Here is a 20,975-nt window from a genome sequence, read left to right as displayed (position 1 = left end):
AAAGCAATTCATTGCTACTCAAGGTTTAACAGCTGATATGACTGGACAGCCATTTGGATTATAGGCCTACTTAATTTAATGCAGCAACAAATTATTTTACAGTGTACTAGGATAATTTAAACTTCATTTACCAGCAGTGAAGGTGTTCTGCTCCTGGCCTCTGCCTGTGGGTCTGAGGAAGAGCTGAACCCAGGGATGCCCTCCACAAGGTTCACACTCAACCCAAGGGTCAGCTCTTCTGCCTGGGTATAATGTTGGGGTGCAGGACCACCACCTGTTTGTTTTTCTTTTCTTTTTTTTCCCCAGCCTTTTTCTTGGTTGCTTTTATAAACAGGCAAACATTTATTAACAGTGCCTTTTTAAAAGAGATTAGTTAGTACAAATTACTAATATGTAGGATATTCTAGTACTTCACTTTTACTTGTTCCCATGTTCTAGTAGTGGGTGGTGACTCTGACATTACAATGAACAAAGTTATTAATTATTTAGAAATTATTAAAATATCAAAATATATACTTTAATAAGTGATAAAAACATCTAACTATAAACTTAATTTGTCTGCTACGTTTTGCCAGCCCTCTCTCTTGGCTTTTGCACACTTTGAGGTGTTTTAATTAAGTTTTCAAATTCTGCATATCCTTCAAGCAATAACTCTTGCTCTTCTGTGGAGAAAAAAACTGAGCGCGCTCTTTGGCCACGGTGAGCAGCCAATAGCAGCGTTGCTGATCAATGTTTCTACTATCGATACATATCCCCTTTTAACCCAGCGCATGAACGCGCAATTATCTCAGATAACTCAATCCAGCTATACTAATCATAACCGACAGGAGTGTTCGAAGAACCTAATTAGCCAGATCATGATGAGCACGATGATATTATCTTGGATGTATCATTTGATCTCGGATGTTTTAAGCAACGTACGAAGGACGGGCCCTAGATCTTCTGGGGTAACAACATCACAACAACAGCTTCCATTATACCGGAAAGAATGATGAGTTTACACAGGAAATTCCACAGTCACATGATTGCAGAAGATTTTCAGTGTATGTGGATTGACTGTCAAGTCGCCTGACTCGCCTTTTCATCCAATTTCTGATTAACAATCTGATTTTTTTTCATTAGTTTCATTAAAGGGATAGTTCCCCCAAAAAATTAAAATTCTGCCATCATTTACTCACCCCCGAGTTGTTCCAAACCTATATGAGATTCTTTCTTCTGTTGAACACAAAATAAGCTATTTTAAAGAATACTAGTAATAAACAAACAGTTGACGGTAGCCATTGACTTTCATAGGAAAAAAAATACTATGGAGGTAAATGGGGCCACCAACTTTGGTTACCAACAACATTCTTTAAAGTAGGCTATCTTCTTTTACGTTCATCAGAACAAAAAAATCTCATACACGTTTGAAACAAAATGAGGGTGAGTAAATGATGATATAATTTTAATTGGGTGAACAAGCTTTGATAGCCTAATTCAGAAGCATTATAAAGCTCAATGGATAAGCCCTAACTCATGAACATTTAATGCATTTTAAAATAGTGATATGCAGAGCATCATAGCCTACATTAAAACACATGTGTTATGTTGATGATGAAAGTATACAATCTAATGTTTATTGTAGATGTCTCTACAACTCATGTAAAATATTATTTACTGCATCAATAGGGTTTTATGTCCAGAGGTTGTTGCAGCCATTATTCAGTTGAACAACATGATTTACTATTTAATATTTTGCATTTAAAATAAACAATAGGCCTAAGCCTATTACAATTCATTACTTTTACGTCTTAATAAAATGTCATAGAAGCAAGTCATACATATTAGAGTAGCTTAAGTTTTATTTGTAACATTTCTGCTATTATCAAATGCATTTTTTGCTGGATCAGTCAGAGTGAAAGGATACCCAAATAGTCTCGACTTTCGCACACAGAAAATAATTGGCAAATGCGAGTTTTGACGCACTATAGAGCGAACTTGTTCGCAAAAATGAACATAAATGGGACCACGTGATATGCAAATTAATTAACTAGGTCAATCTGACAGGTGCGCTTACCAGTCAAAACGAAGCTCCACGCGTCGGCTGATCTGTTGAAAAAAAAAAAAGAAGTCGATTTAATCGGTGCAAAATTATTTTTGAAGAACCCGTTTTTCATTATTCAAAATCTGTATACAGTTGGCAGAAATTTTCTTTATGGTCATGTGTTTCGTTTCTTTGCTATGGTGAGTTTATTTATTTTTTTCCCAAATAAGGCGCATTTTCGTGATTATCTTTTAGATAAGAAAACATTGTTTTTCAGGTTTCTTTTGTTGGGTTTATGTCCTATCTCTGTTCCTGATTCCATACCTATTGGTAAGCAAATATGGTTTAGTTCAAGTGTTTTAGTTAATTATTTTGTGTAGACAATTGGACTATGGACAACAATGTGTTATAAATGTGTTTATTTCTCAGGTATGTTTAGGACAGAGTGCCATGATCGTCATTTCTGGCTGTCTGTCAACTCAAATTTCCTTGGCCGCAAATTTAGGGTTGATGTTCAAGGTATTAATTTTTTTAAGCATCTCCTTTAATTAACTGGATTTTTTTGTTTCTTGTCAATTTAACATGCCTGAATTTCTCACTAAATTGTTCCTGGTTTCAAGCATATTGTGTGGTAGTTTTGTCTTTTTGACTTATGAAATTTATTGTAAAGTCAACACAACACCCGTTTACCAACAAATGATACCTCCATCACAGGACAAAACAAATACAATATCATAACGGCTTACTTGATCTTAAGGTAGAGTAGACTTTATTAATGGAGCAAATTTGTACACCTCAGAGTTTAAATATCCCCAGTTCACCCTGTATCTGGTCATTTAAATGGTGATGTAATTGTCTTCACTCTCACAGAAGACTCTGAGGTCCATGAGGTTTCTGGTCAGTGGGCGGCAGAGTGTGGCTATACTATGACTCTTGACTCCTGGGGTGATTTAGTGTTGCGCGTTTCCTACCTGGGCTGTCTGGTTAAGAACCAGGTAAGATATACTTAAATGTTGTTTAAAATTAGGCTTTTCCATACAAGTTCAACATCTGTCAAATTCGAAAACCACAAAAAGCGCCTTAAAAAGTAAGTTCATATAACTTGTGAGCTATACTATGTCTTCTAAAACCATAGAATATATTTTTATGTGGGGAGACCAAATAAGTTATCTGTTGCAGAGGGAATGTTTTCTGTGAATATATTATCTAAATTTCAGTCTGTTCCTCGCTCAAAGCTGTCTAGTTATGGAATTTTTTTTTCAAGCTTCTCAACCCCTTGTCTCTGAGTAGTCCTTATTTTTTGTAAAACTATTCCTCACATTATATACACTGCAAAACCTGTTAATTGGTTCACTGTTACCTTAAAGGTTGTATCAGTGATTTCTGGCCCAAAAATAAATGTCTAATCTTTCCTAACGATCCGCTAGCTGCCCGCCCCATAAGCATGCCGTCCAAAAACCGCGTCTCTGTAGGCAGCGTAGGCTCTGAGATCTGCACACAAAAACAAATGGGTACAACCACCACTCAAAACCAAAATAAACAGTGTTCCAACCAATCACTGACAGGGTCGGGTGTTGCTCCGATTTCGCGTCCAGCCGTGCACGAGCGCAAAACCTCACAACACCCGCCCCTGTCAGTGATTGGTTGGAACACTGTTTATTTTGGTTTTGAGTGGTGGTTGTCCCATTTGTTTTTGTGTGCAGATCTCAGAGCCTACGCTGCCTACAGAGACGAGGTTTTTTGACGGCATGCTTATGGGGCGGGCAGCTAGCGGATCGTTAGGAAAGATTAGACATTTATTTTTGGGCCTGAAATCACTGATACAACCTTTAACACATAATGAGAAAACTGCAAATTTTTTAACACATACCATGATGGTTATCAGTAAATTTTTTGGGTAAAAATCAGATATTGGTATTTTAACATTACAGTATTATATATTCAATTTGTTTGTAATTATGCTTGAGAGCACAACAGCTAGCAATGTTGGTTGTTTGTGGTTTCAGAGGGAGACAGAATTTCGGTTGCTGGTGTGGTTTATAAATCAGGACTCAAATGGGGAGGAGAAATCCTACCCTTTACAGCTCACCTGCCCTCTTGAGGTCCCATGGGGTCCTCGGGAGCTTGTCTGTGAGCAGAACTACATGGAGGTGAAACAAATCTCTTATATTTTATATTTATAAATTGCACATTTCCAAATATAAAACTGTTGTTTGGAAACAAAAAACAGTTCCATGATGCTTTTCTATTCCCTAGGTGTCAGTGCTGAAACAGCTGCCTCCTAATAATCACATGGGTACAGCGTGGGTAACTCCAGCCCCTGTGGTAAGAGACCGTGCAATTGGACCATTTGGATTTAATGTATCTGAATTAACCTGTCTGTCATGACTAGCAGCACCTGTGAACTGAGTTAACTTCCATTGTTCGATCAGAAAATTAGTGAAAACCTAAGCCACACAATAAATTACTGCCTGAATTCAGAAACGCTACTTATAGCCATAAGCTATTCCTCAACATCGTAGCTTAAATTATTGCTAATTAAATTTGGATAATGCTAAACTCTTTGACCGTCAGCTATTTTACACTTAGGACTATTTTACACTTAAGACAACATATTTTTATCTTTATTGATTCTTTTCGAGAATTGTTTACTTGCAGCAAAACGGACCATTATCTGCCCGAGCATCAGAATTTTCAACTGTGACATCCGATCATATTTTCATTAAATTAAAATTTGGAGCATCGCTTGGTCTTAATACTTGTATCACCGTTGTATATCATCATATCGCCCAGCCCTACAACTATGATAAAGCACTAAAGGCATCACATACAAAACCGTATGACTTTCTGTCAGGGTGTATTGCGAAAAGCTTGACTTGATTGACAGATCGTAATTCTGATTGTAACTCAAACAGATTGTAATTCTGTTTGGTGCTGCTATTGGTACAGAATTTACACAATTCACCATTTAACAGTGTTGTGTGAGCCTCAAGCCCTCCCCAGCTATCAATACATATGTTTTTTTGTTCGTCTTAGGAGCTGGATGAGGGTCTGAGGGAATGGAGAGTGGTGTTCCGCATGCCTGCGCTTCATCAGGAGGGTGGAATGAGGGAGGAGACTGTGCCAGTAAGAATGGCACACTTGCTGGGCTACCACATTAACACCACCGACAATCGCATCCTACTGCGTTGTGCCTACAGATCCAAGCTGGCATACATGCTACAGGTAAAGGATAAATCAGGACTTAGGTTTCAAACATTTTTTTTTTTTCACAATGATCATGTGAAGGTTGGAATTCATTACATGACTTCTGCACAGATATTTTTCGCCTGGAGGAGTTGAGGTTCGTTGCTGGTTTTTGTCAGTTGGAGTTGACAGAATTCACAGAAAATTATGTAGTGTATGATGGACACCTATTTTACATCTATTTAGAGGATGTCAAACATGTTTGATTTTGAGCTGATTTTAGGAGACCTCTTGTTGTGTAGTATATTCCAGCTTTAAACTGATAGAGCTTATCTTGAATTCTTGACATTGCTTTAATTCTAGTTGTAAATTAAATAGAAGAATACTCCAGCCAAAAATGACAATTGTTATCGTTTACTTGCCTCTCATATTGTTCCAAAACTTTATTACTTACTATATTCGGTCTAACATTAAAGACATTTTTTTGAAGAAGATGCATTGATATTTTGGAATTCAGTATGTTCCAATGTTTCAAAATTATATTTTGTTTTCCGCAGAAGGAAGGTTATGGACCTGTTATTAACACAATGACACAAGGGTGACAAAAGTAGTCCACCCAAAAAAAAAAAAAATCTGTTAAAGGAACACGCAGACTTTTTGGGACTTTAGCTTATTCAGCATATCCCCTAGAGTTAGATAAGTCCATACATACCCTTTTCATCTCCGTGCGTGCTGTAACTCTGACGCACCCACCGATAGCCTAGCTTAGCATAAGGACTGGAAGTAAATGGCTCCAGCTAGCATACTGCTCCCAATAAGTGACAAATTAACTCCAACATTTTCCTATTTATATGTTGTGATTTGTATAGTCACAGTGTGTACAAATAACAAGGTCATAGGAGACACCGCCATCTTTTAACTCCCAAAAACTCAGCGTGTTCCTTAAGTCAATGATGATGTTCCTTGGTATAAAAGCTTAAATTTAAATTTCACTGTGAGCTGTTATAAAAATCAAATTGTTTGTCTGAATGGTTTCAGGTGGGTGAGACTGGCGTGGAAGTGGTCAGTGCCTCCATCTTGTACAAGCTTAAATGGACCCTTTTGACTATGGACATGTCAGTGGCCTGCACTATGAGTATGTTGTTCTTGCAGTTTCCAATCTCCCATTTTAATCCTACTTGTTGATATTTATAGCTCATAAAGTGTTGCATTAGGATGTACGTGTCTGAACTTGATTATCTTTTATGCAAACGTTCACCCACCTCTTCAAATCCTCTTGTAGGTCAGGCCCGAATGGATGGTTCAGATATGTTGTGGTCTCTCCCACGCAACCTCCCCCCTCTGGTCCAACCTCCCTTCATAGAAAAGGGCCTTAAGTTGGGTGTTGGGGGACGTTACCTGTCTGAGTGTGTTGCCCAACAGCGTGGTTACATGATTCATGACAACAATGGAACTTTGGAGATCCGTATTCCTTTTGGTGCTGAAGGAGGATTCATCAAGGTATCCCAGAGATCTTATGCCCTCAGTGTATGGTTGAAATGTATCACTTTTTCCTTTACTCAGAAACAAAAAGAAAACACTTTTTTTTTAAATGTAATGTTTCTATTATTGACTGTCTATCTCCTCCCCTCGGCCAGAGTCACGTGATTGATGGACATTACTCTCAGTCATATTTTATTGACGTCTTCCTGTTGCGTGAATGGGAGGATACAGCGTGGAGTCTGACTCAGCAACGGACATTCAGAAAACTTTATATTTATCACCAGCCCCGACCGGTCATGCTTATAAACAGTGAGAAACACAAGCCACACCACCTACAACTTCTCTAGCTGCTACTTTATTTTTCTTACATAGCCAGACTATCTACATGAAGTCTGGTCCACTTTGCGTTCTGGCAAGGTACCATCTACCTGCAGAGTAAAGGGCCATTTGACTCGTGTGTTTGTGTCTCTCTATCTCTCTCTTTCCATGTAGAGACTGTACCCTCACAGGGAGAGTTTTCCATCTCCTTGTGCTGTTTTCCTCATGATGTTTCTCTGGGGAATGTGACCGTAGCAGGTCAGCTGGTGCACTGGGACGAAATGGAAAGAAATGGTGTTCGTCTCTCTCAAAACCCTTTCCCGAACAACACATACATGTATCTGTTTCAGATGCCCTTCTATCATCCACTCGTCTTACAGAAGGTGATGCACCACATACATTTGTTTGTCAAAGTCTTTTTATTGTTTTTATAAAGCATGCTTCCTTCCTTCTCTGGTGGTTTAGTATTTGGGGGACCGTTTAAGAAGATACACTTTCTCTGGGGTCTTCTCTTTCATTCTGTCTACTGATGGAGAGAGCTACAACTATCCTGCTACTGCTGAGGCAGAACTGCAGGATGTAGGTATGTAATGTCCACCCACAAAAAGTTTGTTTAACACTAATTTCACTAAGTACAAATAGCCCATCTTTTTAGCCATGGCTTTTTACGCTTGCTCTGACAACCATTGTATTGAGTCAGACAAAATTACAAAAGAAACATACCTGGTTACTGAAAAAGTTGCATAGGGAATAAGAATAATGGATTTAGCTTTTGACATGACTGACCCAAGTTGTATGTAATTCTTTCTTGCTGTTTCATGCACTACAATACACTGTTCAATTAGCATCAACCACTATTTGCAGGAAGTATAAATGGCATCTTACACTATTTGGAAGTTGCAGTATTTTCTTTGGACATACTAGTCGGACGCTATTTTCACTTTGTGTAAAGGGCATCTGTCACTACTTGCACTTAAAAAAAGCCTCTCTTAAAAAGTAAAATGTAATCATATTACTTGAATACACCTTGTGGTGCAACCTGGACACCTCGTCAGTGATGCTCCTGGGGTCATAGGTTGTTTTGGGTCTTGCATCAGACACCCTCACCTGGGCGACCCAGTCGGGGGTGATCAGGCCCCAACTTGTGTCCAGGTAGCGCCCTACACAACACGTCCCCCCTCCTTAACCAGAGCCACCGTGCAGCCTTTTCAGCAAGATGTTCTTGATGGCTCTTTGCCTAAGAGTCCCAAGACCCGGTATAGAGACTGGCCTACGAAGCCCCTGCAGCCCACTTCAGCAGGCTCACAGCAGGCATTCCATCCGTTCTACCGACACTCAGCTACCAGATCAGCGTAGTTGGCCCTCGTCCTTTCCTGGGCTTCCTTCATTCAATCTTCCCAGGGGATAGTTGGTTCAAGTAGCACCACCTGCTTGCTTGCCGCGGACATCAAGACCATGTCCGGTCGGAGTGATGTAACCGCAATGGTGTCCGGCAACTTCAATTGTCTCCCTTGGTCCACCAGGAGATGCCAGTCCCTTGCTGTTGCGAGCAGGCCCCCTTGGGTCTTTCTGGGGGGCTTCTCGCCTGCTCAGACAAAGGCAATTACAGACTTTGTTGGATGCTGCTTGCTGATGTATTAACAGTGCAGATGGCTTCTGCTACTGCTTTCAGGACCTGGTCATGGTGCCAACAATGACTCCATCTCCCAAGGCCTTTGAGCAGCAGCTGAAGATATGCTCTAATGATCCCCTTTTCTGACAGAATTGGCAAGCAGGTGAGTCCACCAGGCCCCAGGTGTGGTGAGTCCACCAGGCCCCAGGTGTGGTGAGTCCACCAGGCCCCAGGTGTGGTGAGTCCACCAGGCCCCAGGTGTGGTGAGTCCACCAGGCCCCAGGTGTGGTGAGTCCACCAGGCCCCAGGTGTGGTGAGTCCACCAGGCCCCAGGTGTGGTGAGTCCACCAGGCCCCAGGTGTGGTGAGTCCACCAGGCCCCAGGTGTGGTGAGTCCACCAGGCCCCAGGTGTGGTGAGTCCACCAGGCCCCAGGTGTGGTGAGTCCACCAGGCCCCAGGTGTGGTGAGTCCACCAGGCCCCAGGTGTGGTGAGTCCACCAGGCCCCAGGTGTGGTGAGTCCACCAGGCCCCAGGTGTGGTGAGTCCACCAGGCCCCAGGTGTGGTGAGTCCACCAGGCCCCAGGTGTGGTGAGTCCACCAGGCCCCAGGTGTGGTGAGTCCACCAGGCCCCAGGTGTGGTGAGTCCACCAGGCCCCAGGTGTGGTGAGTCCACCAGGCCCCAGGTGTGGTGAGTCCACCAGGCCCCAGGTGTGGTGAGTCCACCAGGCCCCAGGTGTGGTGAGTCCACCAGGCCCCAGGTGTGGTGAGTCCACCAGGCCCCAGGTGTGGTGAGTCCACCAGGCCCCAGGTGTGGTGAGTCCACCAGGCCCCAGGTGTGGTGAGTCCACCAGGCCCCAGGTGTGGTGAGTCCACCAGGCCCCAGGTGTGGTGAGTCCACCAGGCCCCAGGTGTGGTGAGTCCACCAGGCCCCAGGTGTGGTGAGTCCACCAGGCCCCAGGTGTGGTGAGTCCACCAGGCCCCAGGTGTGGTGAGTCCACCAGGCCCCAGGTGTGGTGAGTCCACCAGGCCCCAGGTGTGGTGAGTCCACCAGGCCCCAGGTGTGGTGAGTCCACCAGGCCCCAGGTGTGGTGAGTCCACCAGGCCCCAGGTGTGGTGAGTCCACCAGGCCCCAGGTGTGGTGAGTCCACCAGGCCCCAGGTGTGGTGAGTCCACCAGGCCCCAGGTGTGGTGAGTCCACCAGGCCCCAGGTGTGGTGAGTCCACCAGGCCCCAGGTGTGGTGAGTCCACCAGGCCCCAGGTGTGGTGAGTCCACCAGGCCCCAGGTGTGGTGAGTCCACCAGGCCCCAGGTGTGGTGAGTCCACCAGGCCCCAGGTGTGGTGAGTCCACCAGGCCCCAGGTGTGGTGAGTCCACCAGGCCCCAGGTGTGGTGAGTCCACCAGGCCCCAGGTGTGGTGAGTCCACCAGGCCCCAGGTGTGGTGAGTCCACCAGGCCCCAGGTGTGGTGAGTCCACCAGGCCCCAGGTGAACAGGTTGGCAGGGCTAGGGAGAACATCATGCACTGACTGGACCAAGAACTTAAAATGGTGTGGTTCCACCTTCCAGAGTTCTACCCAGGTGATCTTATGGCCAGCCGTATACTCCCATCTGGTCCAGGCCCCCTGCTTGGACATGCCCACCACTCTGCTGAAGTGAGCTTCCTCCATCTCGGCTCGTACCTCCTCCTGGATAATTTTCTTCAGGTTGCCAGTGAAGAGCTTGCCCAGGCTCTTCACTGGCTTTTCTGACACTGATGGAATTCTGGCATCTCCCAGCATGAAGCGGAACTGATCAGCAATTTTTTGCTTTCCTCAAGACCAAGGACCTGGATTTCACGGTCTTGAAGCTCATTCTTGCCCAAGTGATGAGTTGTTCGAGGCCTTGAAGAAGCCACCTGTATCCGGGCACTGTGGTTGTGGTAACCGTGAGATCGTCCATGAATGCTCTAATCGGTGGTTGTCAGATCTGGACAGTGGACCTCTGCATTCCACTTCCGCAGACTTTCACGACCATGTTCATGGCCAGCGCAAACAGAGACACAGAGATTATGCAGGCTGTAATAATACCCTTCTCCAGACGATGCCACTCCGATACTAAAGTCCCAGAGGACATCCTAAGACTAAAGTTCTTATAATAGTCAAGGATGAGATTTCAAATTTGCTCCGCAACGTAGTATCTGCTCATGGCCAATTCCACCAATCTATGTGGTGTAGCAAATTAGCTCGATGAAATATTAATAAGCAATCATAACTTGTTATAATTGATTATGAATATTTGGCTCAGTTAATCGGATTAACTTGATGTAGCTACATTATCATTACAACTAATTACTCAGCTCATTCTGTGAACCTTAAATTTTGGTAATTAATTAATAGAAATGTACATTTCCGGGTCATGGGGAATGTCTTTCTTACTTTACAGTACTACTTGGAACAAGTAGATCTATATGATTAGTGACTCCAGATATGAGCTTGAGACACGGACAACTTTACGTGTGATATGAACAAGATTTTATTAACTAGACTAAACACTTAAACTGCTCTAACATACACATACATGCATACAAACAGTTTACCAATGGAAAGAGAGCTGAAGCAGAATACAGGAAAGCAAGAAGGGTAACACTTTATTTTACAGTGCCCTTGTTGCATATGTTACATGTACTTACCATAGTAATAACAGTAAATTATGCATAATTACATGGAACTAACACTCAACCAAATCCTAATCCTACCCTAACTCCATAGTAAGTACATGTAGTTAATTATTATTACTCAGTACTTAAATATATAATTACACTGTAACAATGACACCTTAAAATAAAGTGTAACCGCAAGAAGTTATAGCATTGTTTGAAATTCAGCAGATGAACAGCCTTGAGCAAACCATCAGTTTAGTTCTAACACGCCTTTCTTAAAAGGGGGAAGCATATTTAATGTATCAAATAATGAGACTAAGTTTGATACTTGCATGTCTCGCCCATTTGAATTAAACTGTCCTGGCGCAATTTGTTGAGGCTCCAGTTGATCATTGATGTTGTCTTTATGAGAGAGACCCAGTGGAAGTCAGAGGATCTTTGTTAAATGGAATGACAAGGCCGCAGCCTGGCACAAGCTTGGGGGTCCTTAGAACACTTCTATTTTAGCATAATCTTCACATCAGGACTTCTCAGGAAGGACCAAGAGAGTAAGAGAGAGGCTGATCTTGATCAGTGATTTTTAAAGCGTGAAGATGTCACACCCTCTGGAGGTGTGTGTGAGCCAAAGTTGTCCCTTTGGAGGTAGATTTTACGACCCTATGTGTTCGAGCAAGGTGTTTTAATCTGTAATTTCATGGGTGTTTAAGAAAAAGAACCTTCAAGATTCTTACAATACCCATGCGTCACAAAGTTAGCAACATGTAATGTAAATTAACAAATGGGGAATGAAGATTGGAGTTTATAGAGAGCAAACATTTTACATCTATTCATTTAGCTGACGTTTTATCCAAAGCGACTTACAATTGCTAGATATGTCAGAGGTCGCACGCCTCTGGAGCAACTAGGGGTTAAGTGTCTTGCTCAGGGACACATTGGTGTCTCATAGTGGTTTCGAACCCGGGTCTCTCACACCAAAGGCATGTGTCTTATCCATTGCGCCATCACCACCTCCGTGCCACAGATATGATTTGGTTTGATATGATTTGATCTGTGGCATGTTTGGCGCCATCACCAAACATGCCACAGATATGATTTTGGTTAAAGGAACACTCCACCGTTTTTGAAATGGGGCTTATTCACCGTCTCCCCTACATTAAGATAGGTGGGCAAAAGCATTTTTGTCTCAGTGCATGCATTGTCTTAGTTTGGCAGCCCCGACGCTAGCTTAGCTTAGCATAATGAATGGAATCCTATGTTGTCAGGTAGCATGTCGTGAGTAAAAGTTATACAAAAACGTGGCCTGCGTATTCACAACGAGTACAAATAGTAATGCAGATTAAGACTAGGCGATTTCCTAGGCAGATATTGACTTGGGACTATATTGGGGGGAAGCACAGACAAAGCACTGCCTCCTTGATCGGTGGTCACCACCCCTGTATGTGCAATACACCCTGGGACTCGTTCTGCACCGAGGTGTCTACGTAGGTGTTCTTAAGGAGATATCCCATCAGACGATTGGAAACAATCTTGAAGAAGGTTTTGCACTCAACACTAAGGAGAGGGAGATTGTCCTAAACTGCTCTGTTACTTGCATTCTCTGTTACTTGCATCTTACTGCATTCTCCTTGGGAATCCACACACCTTCTGTGTATCTCCACTGCTGCGATACTCTCCCACTTCTCCAGATGGTTCTAATCTCTAAATGAATTTCCATGTGTCATGCTGTACATTACAATGTTGTGAAGCCTAAATTCACTTGTAGCATTTAAAAATATTTTACTTTAGTTACTTCCTGAACAAGTGCGTACTTCCAGAGTACAAGTTGATTTTACATTCATACAATTTTACGCCATAGAACTAGTGTATCCGAACTCAGTCCACCTCCTACATGTAGTCTCCGGATCGGTACCACTGTCTGAATGGCGGTTTTCACATTATCAATTTGTCATGTGGACCATACTCGGTTTCGAACTAAATTGCCAGTGTGAAAGCCCCTTAAAATGTTGCATAAAAGTAACAACTCCAAAGTGAACCGCTAAGGTAGCACTGAATGTGTCCTTCATGAATAAAGCAATTACCGAATACATTTATTTGTATCTGTGTCCGTGTCTCCTAGTCTTGCCAAAGTTGGAAGGGGAGTGTACGGTGCGAGGTGTGCGTACATTGGCTTACTATGGTAATCTAGACTCCTCTGAATGGAGTTTGTATGTAGGAGGAATGAAGCTTAACTGGGAGCTGGTGGAGTTGGGGGGATTCTCACTAGATCCGCACGAGCTCTACCTCAGCCTGGAGGTGCCACTTTACGCCCCTGGCATGGGCTATGAGGTACATGAAAGGCCTGAGACCAGCCATTATTAATTGAAGTCATGTAAGATGCTTGGTATCAACTTCAATAATTTAAACACTGAAATATTAATATACTGCTTTCCTCTGTTTTAAGGGCTTGGGACTGCAAGGTCTGTTAGTGAGTGTGCTGGTGAGTTTAGTTCATCTGGAAACAGCAGAAGAACAGACTCGTTTGCAGCGCTGTCTCTTCCCTGTGAGAGAGTTATTGGGTAACTTATACAAACCACTGTACTCTTGATGGAAACTTGATCTATACATACCGTAGCTTTATCCAGAAGATCAAAAAGCATGTTCCTTCTCTGTGCAGTGTGTCTGCCTGATGGAAGAATGGTGGTGATGGTCGACACAGCTGGTGCTAATCCCCCAGTTAACCCCAATCACACAGCCCTCTTGGATCCTGCCTGTAGACCACTGGAGACTGACCACTCCAGAGCCATATTCAGCTTCTCCATAGACTCCTGTGGCACTGTTGCAACAGTAGGAGTTTGTCAGCCTCATTCTATAGAGAAATGTTGAGAAGTTTCTAGTTTAAAGGTTGGGTGAGCAATATTTGAAAAATGCTGTTTGGAAGTTAGTTGGACCGGCACACAAACAACAAACGTGTATCAGCATTATGGGGCGTATGACGGTGGAGGAGAGAGAACGAGCACGAGGTAGATTTGAAGAAGACTGCAGAAATGGAGATAAGACAAAATACAAAAGTAAAAAGCTCAGAAGAAATCCCTGAAAAATTAAGGTTATGACTGGTGTTGTGGCAAAAATTAATTATCAAACCATCATCACTGTGTAAGAGACACTCTGAAATCAAACTGTCTTTTAAAAGTTTTTATTCTTGCAAGAAGGACCCAGTCACTACACAGAAGTTACGCTGTGGCATGAGTGAGACAACACCAGGAAGGGCTGAACAGCTTTTATATCATTTCCAAGGTTACAGTCTGTGTCTTTCTTGAGGCAGGTTGCCAAATAAGGAATACACTGTTGCATATGCTTCCCTTTTGGTTTGAATGTCATTGTTTGTCTGGAGCTGCTGTGCTGTTGGCAACTAACATGATAAAAAGACATCCACTCTTGGATTGCGTGCGTAACGGAGGCCAGCTGGTGAGAGTCGTGCTGACGACTGCTAGAGAAGGGTGGTTAGGAATGGAGGGGGAGTTTTGGAGGGGGAGCAATGGAGAGGGGTGTGTTTGTTTGGGTTGATTTCAGATGTTAATGTCACACAGCGTTTTTGAAATATCACTTACCCCACCTTTAAGCAATGCATAATGCAATGCTTTAGCTTAAAGTACATTGAACATTTCTAAAGTTTAGATATTTTCTACACGAAAAACTTGTTTACAATATCAGTTTAATCAATTTCAGCAGTAATGCATAATATTGAGATATTCAGCTTTTTTTATTTCTTTTTTTGGGTGCCCTTGTCACGGTTTATTTATATATTGAAGTACTGTGTAATATTAATTAACATGTACTTACTATAGGGTTAGAGGGAATAGGGTTTGTTTTCGGGTTAGTTTAATTAATTATGGATAGTTTACTGTACTTACTATAGGGTTAGAGGGAATGGGGTTTGTTTTCGGGTTAGTTGAATTAATTATGGATAGTTTACTGTTATTTAATACAGTAAGTACATGCAACCCGTAACAAAGACACTAAAATAAAGGGTTACCCTTTTTGTAATGGCATAATTATAAATATTTAATTTATATATATATATATATATATATATATATATATATATATATATATATATATATATATATATCACCCAGTCCTATTTATTTGTAGCCTTTTTTGGCTTGCAGAACTTTAATTTAATTCTAAACATATTTTAAATGCAGAATGATGGTGATCAGGTGATTTACAGGAATGAGGTGAGAAACATGCCCCCTTTTCCTCCACAACTGAGACCTCTCAGCCAACCTCAACTACATTACAGGTATAAAACCCCTTTCTAATAAATTAATCACAAGCTCATGGAGCACAATTTGACAGATGAATATGGTCTTCTGCCTTATGCTCGGGAGAAGTCCCAAAAAAAGACGGGGCATTGTAGAGAATGTTAAATGTACATTCTCTACATAGAAAAACTAAATGGGGCTTATGAGAGTGCATTTCCTAAAAAGTGATGTATATTGCCTGTGTAGCCCCATCTCCTTATGCAAATAAAACTTCAGACAAACCTTATTAAATTCTGTATTTCTGTTGGGTTCAGGGTTCCACTTGGCTGTGTCCATCCAGAGAATGGAAATCGCAATCTTGCCATCTATCTGCCGTCCCATCCTCCCACACCTCTACCTATGAAACAAACGCTCAAAACCGCCTCACTCACACACACAAGGCATCTTGAGGACAGAGGTGAGGAACCGATCAGTCATTCACAAGATTCCAATCTTAACAGGTAAACAACCTACTGAGGTACTTGGGACTCTCTTGGTAGACTGTAGTAGCACAACATGTCACAGGCCATGGGACTTTACCATTTTTTTGGTAAAATTTTATTTTTAATTTTTTGCAAGAACCCTTGCAACATTATTTTAAATGGATTAAGAAAGCCACCACTACTGGTCACATCTAGTATGGTTAGAAAGCCACCACTACTGGTCACATCTAGTATGGTTAGATTGATTTGTTTAGATCCAGTGAAGTCTGTCCCACCACTTTTTCTAAGGATCGATATTGTCCCTCACCACTTTTTGAAACATTAAGGAACGGATGTAGCCACCTAATAAATAAAACCTCTCCAGTTAACTAGCAGAGCATTCATTTAGTTAGCTATTAAATAAGAGATCTAGCGCTAAAATGTGTTGTTTTTTAAATCAAGCTGAGCGCTCGTTGCCGCGGCGATCAGTTGCATGGACAGTGTTCTCTTGTGCCTCGTGCAGTCTTCACTCAGATGCGCTCTTCAATCTATCGCTGCTGTGGAGACTCTCTATTCATTCCGGTGAAATCACAAAATAAAATGCACACAAACGTGTCCCTGCTTGATATACAAGTCCTCCTAAAAAAAATAGCATATTGTGATAGTTCATTATTTTCCATAATGTAATGATAAAAATTAAACTTTCATATATTTTAGATTCATTGCACACCAACTGAAATATTTACGGTCTTTTATTGTTTTAATACTGATGATTTTGGCATACAGCTCATGAAAACCCAAAATTCCTATCTCAAAAAATTAGCATATCATGAAAAGGGTCTCTAAACGAGCTATTAACCTAATCATCTGAATCAACTAACTCTAAACACCTGCAAAAGATTCCTAAGGCTTTTAAAAACTCCCAGCATGTTTCAGTACTCAAAACCGCAATCATGGGTAAGACTGCCGACCTGACTGCTGTCCAGAAGGCCATCATTGACACCCTCAAGCAAGAGGGTAAGACACAGAAAGAAATTTCTGAACAAATAGGCTGTTCCCAGAGTGCTGTATCAAGGCACCTCAGTGGGAAGTCTGTGGGAAGGAAAAAGTGTGGCAAAAAACGCTGCACAACGAGAAGAGGTGACCGGACCCTGAGGAAGATTGTGGAGAAGGACCGATTCCAGAGAAGCAGCACTGGACTTCAGGCATTTTAGCATTTCCTTCTCCCCAGTCTTCCTCCAGACTCTGGCACCTTGATTTCCGAATGACATGCAAAATTAGCTTTCATCCGAAAAAAGTACTTTGGACCACTGAGCAACAGTCCAGTGCTGCTTCTCTGTAGCCCAGGTCAGGCGCTTCTGCCGCTGTTTCTGGTTCAAAAGTGGCTTGACCTGGGGAATGCGGCACCTGTAGCCCATTTCCTGCACACGCCTGTGCACGGTGGCTCTGGATGTTTCTACTCCAGACTCAGTCCACTGCTTCCGCAGGTCCCCCAAGGTCTGGAGTCGGTCCTTCTCCACAATCTTCCTCAGGGTCCGGTCACCTCTTCTCGTTGTGCAGCGTTTTTTGCCACACTTTTTCCTTCCCACAGACTTCCCACTGAGGTGCCTTGATACAGGACTCTGGGAACAGCCTATTTGTTCAGAAATTTCTTTGTGTCTAACCCTCTTGCTTGAGGGTGTCAATGATGGTCTTCTGGACAGCAGTCAGGTCGGCAGTCTTACCCATGATTGCGGTTTTGAGTAATGAAACATGCTGGGAGTTTTTAAAAGCGTCAGGAATCTTTTGCAGGTGTTTAGAGTTAATTAGTTGATTCAGATGATTAGGTTAATAGCTTGTTTAGAGACCCTTTTCATGATATGCTAATTTTGAGATAGGAATCATGGGTTTTCATGAGCTGTATGCCAAAATCATCAGTATTAAAACAAAAGGCCTGAAATATTTCTGTTGGTGTGTAATGAATCTAAAATATATGAAAGTTTAATTTTTATCATTACATTATGGAAAATAATGAACTATCACAATATGCTAATTTTTTTATAAGGACCTGTAGACTGTAACCACTGATTAACATATTCAGTTTTGATGAGAGAAAAAAAACTATACGAGTGTGGATTAGAACCTGTAACCTCTGACACGCTTGGCAAAAGATCTACCACTAGACCATTTAAGAACTCAAACAAATTATGCGTATCATTCATTTATTTACGGGTTGAATAGAGAGTCTGCACAGTTAAGCTAAGAACTTGCAATGTATAACTATTATCAGACCGGCCCTCGCGGCCTCAACACTACCAGCCCACCGGGAAAAGTCCCAACTCTTCCGATTGCCACTCCGCCCCTGCCGTGTGACAGGTGATTTGACACCAAAGTATTGTTTGGTACATTTGGGTACATTACCTTTTCCCTTCCCATCTGAAAGCTGATAAGTCTGTTTATGTTGTTATTTGATTAGTTTTTAATTTGCATTTTGTCTCTTTTTTCCATTATGAAAGCCGAATAAAAGTCCCACAACACAGAAAAGTTTTACTTTGTTTTTTTGTATTTCTAGGATGGAATTGCAGGGATTTGTTATAGAAGCTAAATTACTGTACAAGTTTGTAAAATTAAAAACAACCAAAAGGCAACATTTAAGCAATTTTTATAAACTGGAGCAGAGTAAAATCATTTACATTTTATTTATTGAAGGGTTACAAAAATAAAGTTGACATTTCAAGTGGTAGTTCAAATAATTTACATTAGTAGAGGTATAGCTAACAAGGTTTGGGAACCCTGGGGCCGTAAACCCTGGGGCAGCATAAACATAGCTGCGTAGTTAAGACTGATTAGTCTTAAATCCTTTTTTTTTTTTTTTTTTTTTATAAGAAAGACTTATAAAAAATTATGATCCGTCTTGAAGAAAAAAAATTAGATTACTAACTTGTAAGACCAGTCTTAGCAGTTTATGCAACCGGCCACTGGTTCTGAATCTAATGCATATTTTTAATTGCACCCTAATTTTGGTACTAAGGTATTAAGATTAGCATAACTTTATACATACACATACTTTATAACATACACATGCTAAATGCTTTGCATTAATTTATTTATTCAATATACTCTTACAGATAAAAAAAGGCTCTCAATACCAGTTGGAGGATGACACTCATAAAGGTAATCATGTTTATTATTTAATCATGTATATTTGGGTAAATCTGCTCCTTTTTAAATGATTACATATGAGTTGTAAACATTGTATTGGGTGAACTGTGAATAGGGCATCTCTACATTTACCAGCCACTTAATTGGGTATACCTGTTCAACTGCTTATTAACGAAAATAACTAATCAGCCAATCAAATGGTAGCAACTCAATACATTTAGGCATGTAGACAAGGTCAAGATAATCTGCTGAAGTTTAAACCGAGCATCAGAATGGGGAAGAAAGGTTGATTTTAAGTGACTTTTGAACATGACATGGTGGTTGGTATTTCAGAAACTGCTGATCTACTAGGATCACACACAATCTGTAGGGTTTACAGAGAATGATCCAAAAAAGAAAAAATATCCAGTGAGTGGCAGTTCTGTGGGCGAAAATGTCTTGATGCCAGAGGTCAAAGGAGAATGGCCAGACTGGTTCGGCAATGACATTCACATGATAGGGTCAGCATAAACAGGAAAGCATGGATCCATCCTGCCTTGTATCAATGGTTCAGGCTGCTGCTGCTGGTGGTGTAATTGGAATCTTTTTTTTTTTTTTGCACACTTTGGCCCCCTTAGTACTAAATGAGCATTGTTTAAATGCCACAGCCTACCTGAGTATTGTTGCTGAACATGTCCATCACTTTTTGACCACAGTTTACCCATCATCTGATGGCTACTTCCAGAAGGATATAATGTGCCATGTTACGAAGCTCAAATCATCTCAAAGTGGTTTTTTGAATATGACAATGAGTTAATCATCTCAAATGGCCTCCACAGTCACAGATCTCAATCCAATAGAGCAACTTTGGGCTGTGGTGGAACATGTGATTTGATAATGGGTGTGAAGCTGACAAATCTGCAGCAACTGCGTGATGACTAGAATCTCTGAGGAATGTTTCCAGCACCTTGTTGATCTTATTCCATAATGAATTAAAGCAATTCTGAACGCAAAAAGATGTCCAACTCTGTACTAACAAGGTGTACCTAATAAAGTGGCCGGTAAGTATATATTGGCATTTATAATCAAAAACCTTTGCATTAAGCTGCATCCAAGGCAATACATCTCAGAGTAAAGTCCAAGACTATTGTTTTATCCATTTTATCCCAAGTGTTTTATTTGTTAACATTGGGGTAAACATGAAAAAGGAGCTAACTGAAAATGTCTGTTTGTTTGTGTGTTGGATTATTACAAATGTAGCAATAAAAACTTGCCTGCACTGTTTCTATGGAGCTGAAGGTGGACCCTGACAGCAGAATGAAAGAGGCTCATCCAGTTACCTCATGACAACAACAGTTCTGTCCAATAAAAGTTTATTTTTGATGAACAATCCATGCTTCCATTCTGACATTTGTAAAAATCATTTGATTTTCTTCATTTTCTAAAGATGACATTAGTAAAGGAGTTACTTATTAAACCCAACTTCCCATTTCAATAGGAAAGTTCACACACCAGTAGGAGTTGTTTTTAGACCATTTCATGTTGTAGTTTTTAACAGTCCGTTTTTTGCATTTAAAAATGGGGCATAAAAGAGTGACCGAAAAGTATTGGGGAGTGATGGTGATTGGGATAGGTTGCGATTGCCACTGGTACTTTTAGGATAAGTCAGTAGGAGTCATCTTGTAGGAGTGTTTACACTGGTTGTTTGTGAGATTTGGTACTGCTCTCTCACGTTACGTCGTCTCTGGTGATCAGTAGTTACTTCTAGCACGTTCTCTGCTGGAAACCAGCCCTTCTTTCCATCATATAGACGCATGCCTTCATACCAACCTTAAGGAGTGGAATGAACATGGAAGTCCATTTTAGTAAAAGTTCGATAAGAATTTGAGTGAA

At 41.5% G+C, this 20,975-nt stretch overlaps 2 protein-coding genes across 5 annotated transcripts in view; one reads left to right on the top strand and one right to left on the bottom strand.

The window, feature by feature from the left end:
- Window positions 1-2,102: 2,102 nt before the first annotated feature.
- Window positions 2,103-20,472, top strand: LOC143714895 (uncharacterized). Of its 3 annotated transcripts, XM_077206347.1 has the most exons (19): window positions 2,103-2,223; window positions 2,301-2,353; window positions 2,453-2,542; window positions 2,894-3,018; window positions 4,030-4,173; window positions 4,280-4,348; window positions 5,060-5,248; window positions 6,248-6,344; window positions 6,492-6,709; window positions 6,847-7,000; window positions 7,184-7,392; window positions 7,475-7,592; window positions 13,374-13,582; window positions 13,698-13,812; window positions 13,911-14,080; window positions 15,442-15,539; window positions 15,816-15,958; window positions 19,070-19,115; window positions 20,343-20,472. In XM_077206347.1, the coding sequence occupies exons 1-18, from the start codon at window positions 2,195-2,197 to the stop codon at window positions 19,102-19,104; spliced, it is 2,265 nt and encodes a 754-aa protein (XP_077062462.1). In that variant the 5' UTR covers window positions 2,103-2,194; the 3' UTR covers window positions 19,105-19,115; window positions 20,343-20,472. The 3 variants fall into 3 exon arrangements, with proteins under 3 accessions (XP_077062462.1, XP_077062463.1, XP_077062464.1); XM_077206348.1 differs by lacking the exon at window positions 2,301-2,353 and having other exon boundaries at window positions 2,463-2,542; XM_077206349.1 differs by lacking the exons at window positions 2,103-2,223; window positions 2,301-2,353; window positions 2,453-2,542; window positions 2,894-3,018 and adding an exon at window positions 3,750-3,937.
- Window positions 20,439-20,975, bottom strand: part of arhgef15a (Rho guanine nucleotide exchange factor (GEF) 15) — a 61,659-nt gene continuing 61,122 nt past the window's right edge. For both annotated transcript variants that reach the window (XM_077206338.1, XM_077206340.1), the window contains one exon: window positions 20,439-20,912. In XM_077206338.1, the coding sequence (XP_077062453.1) occupies window positions 20,758-20,912 (155 nt within the window). In that variant the 3' untranslated portion in view covers window positions 20,439-20,757. The remainder of the gene's footprint in view (window positions 20,913-20,975) is intronic.

The sequence above is a fragment of the Siphateles boraxobius genome, unplaced genomic scaffold (assembly GCF_051911475.1).
Source record: "Siphateles boraxobius isolate OS27281-9 unplaced genomic scaffold, OSU_SipBor_1 56, whole genome shotgun sequence".
In the NCBI taxonomy this organism is placed as follows: Eukaryota; Metazoa; Chordata; class Actinopteri; order Cypriniformes; family Leuciscidae; genus Siphateles; species Siphateles boraxobius.
Note: the sequence above shows the minus strand (reverse complement) of the source record. Positions and strands in the feature narration are given on the sequence as shown.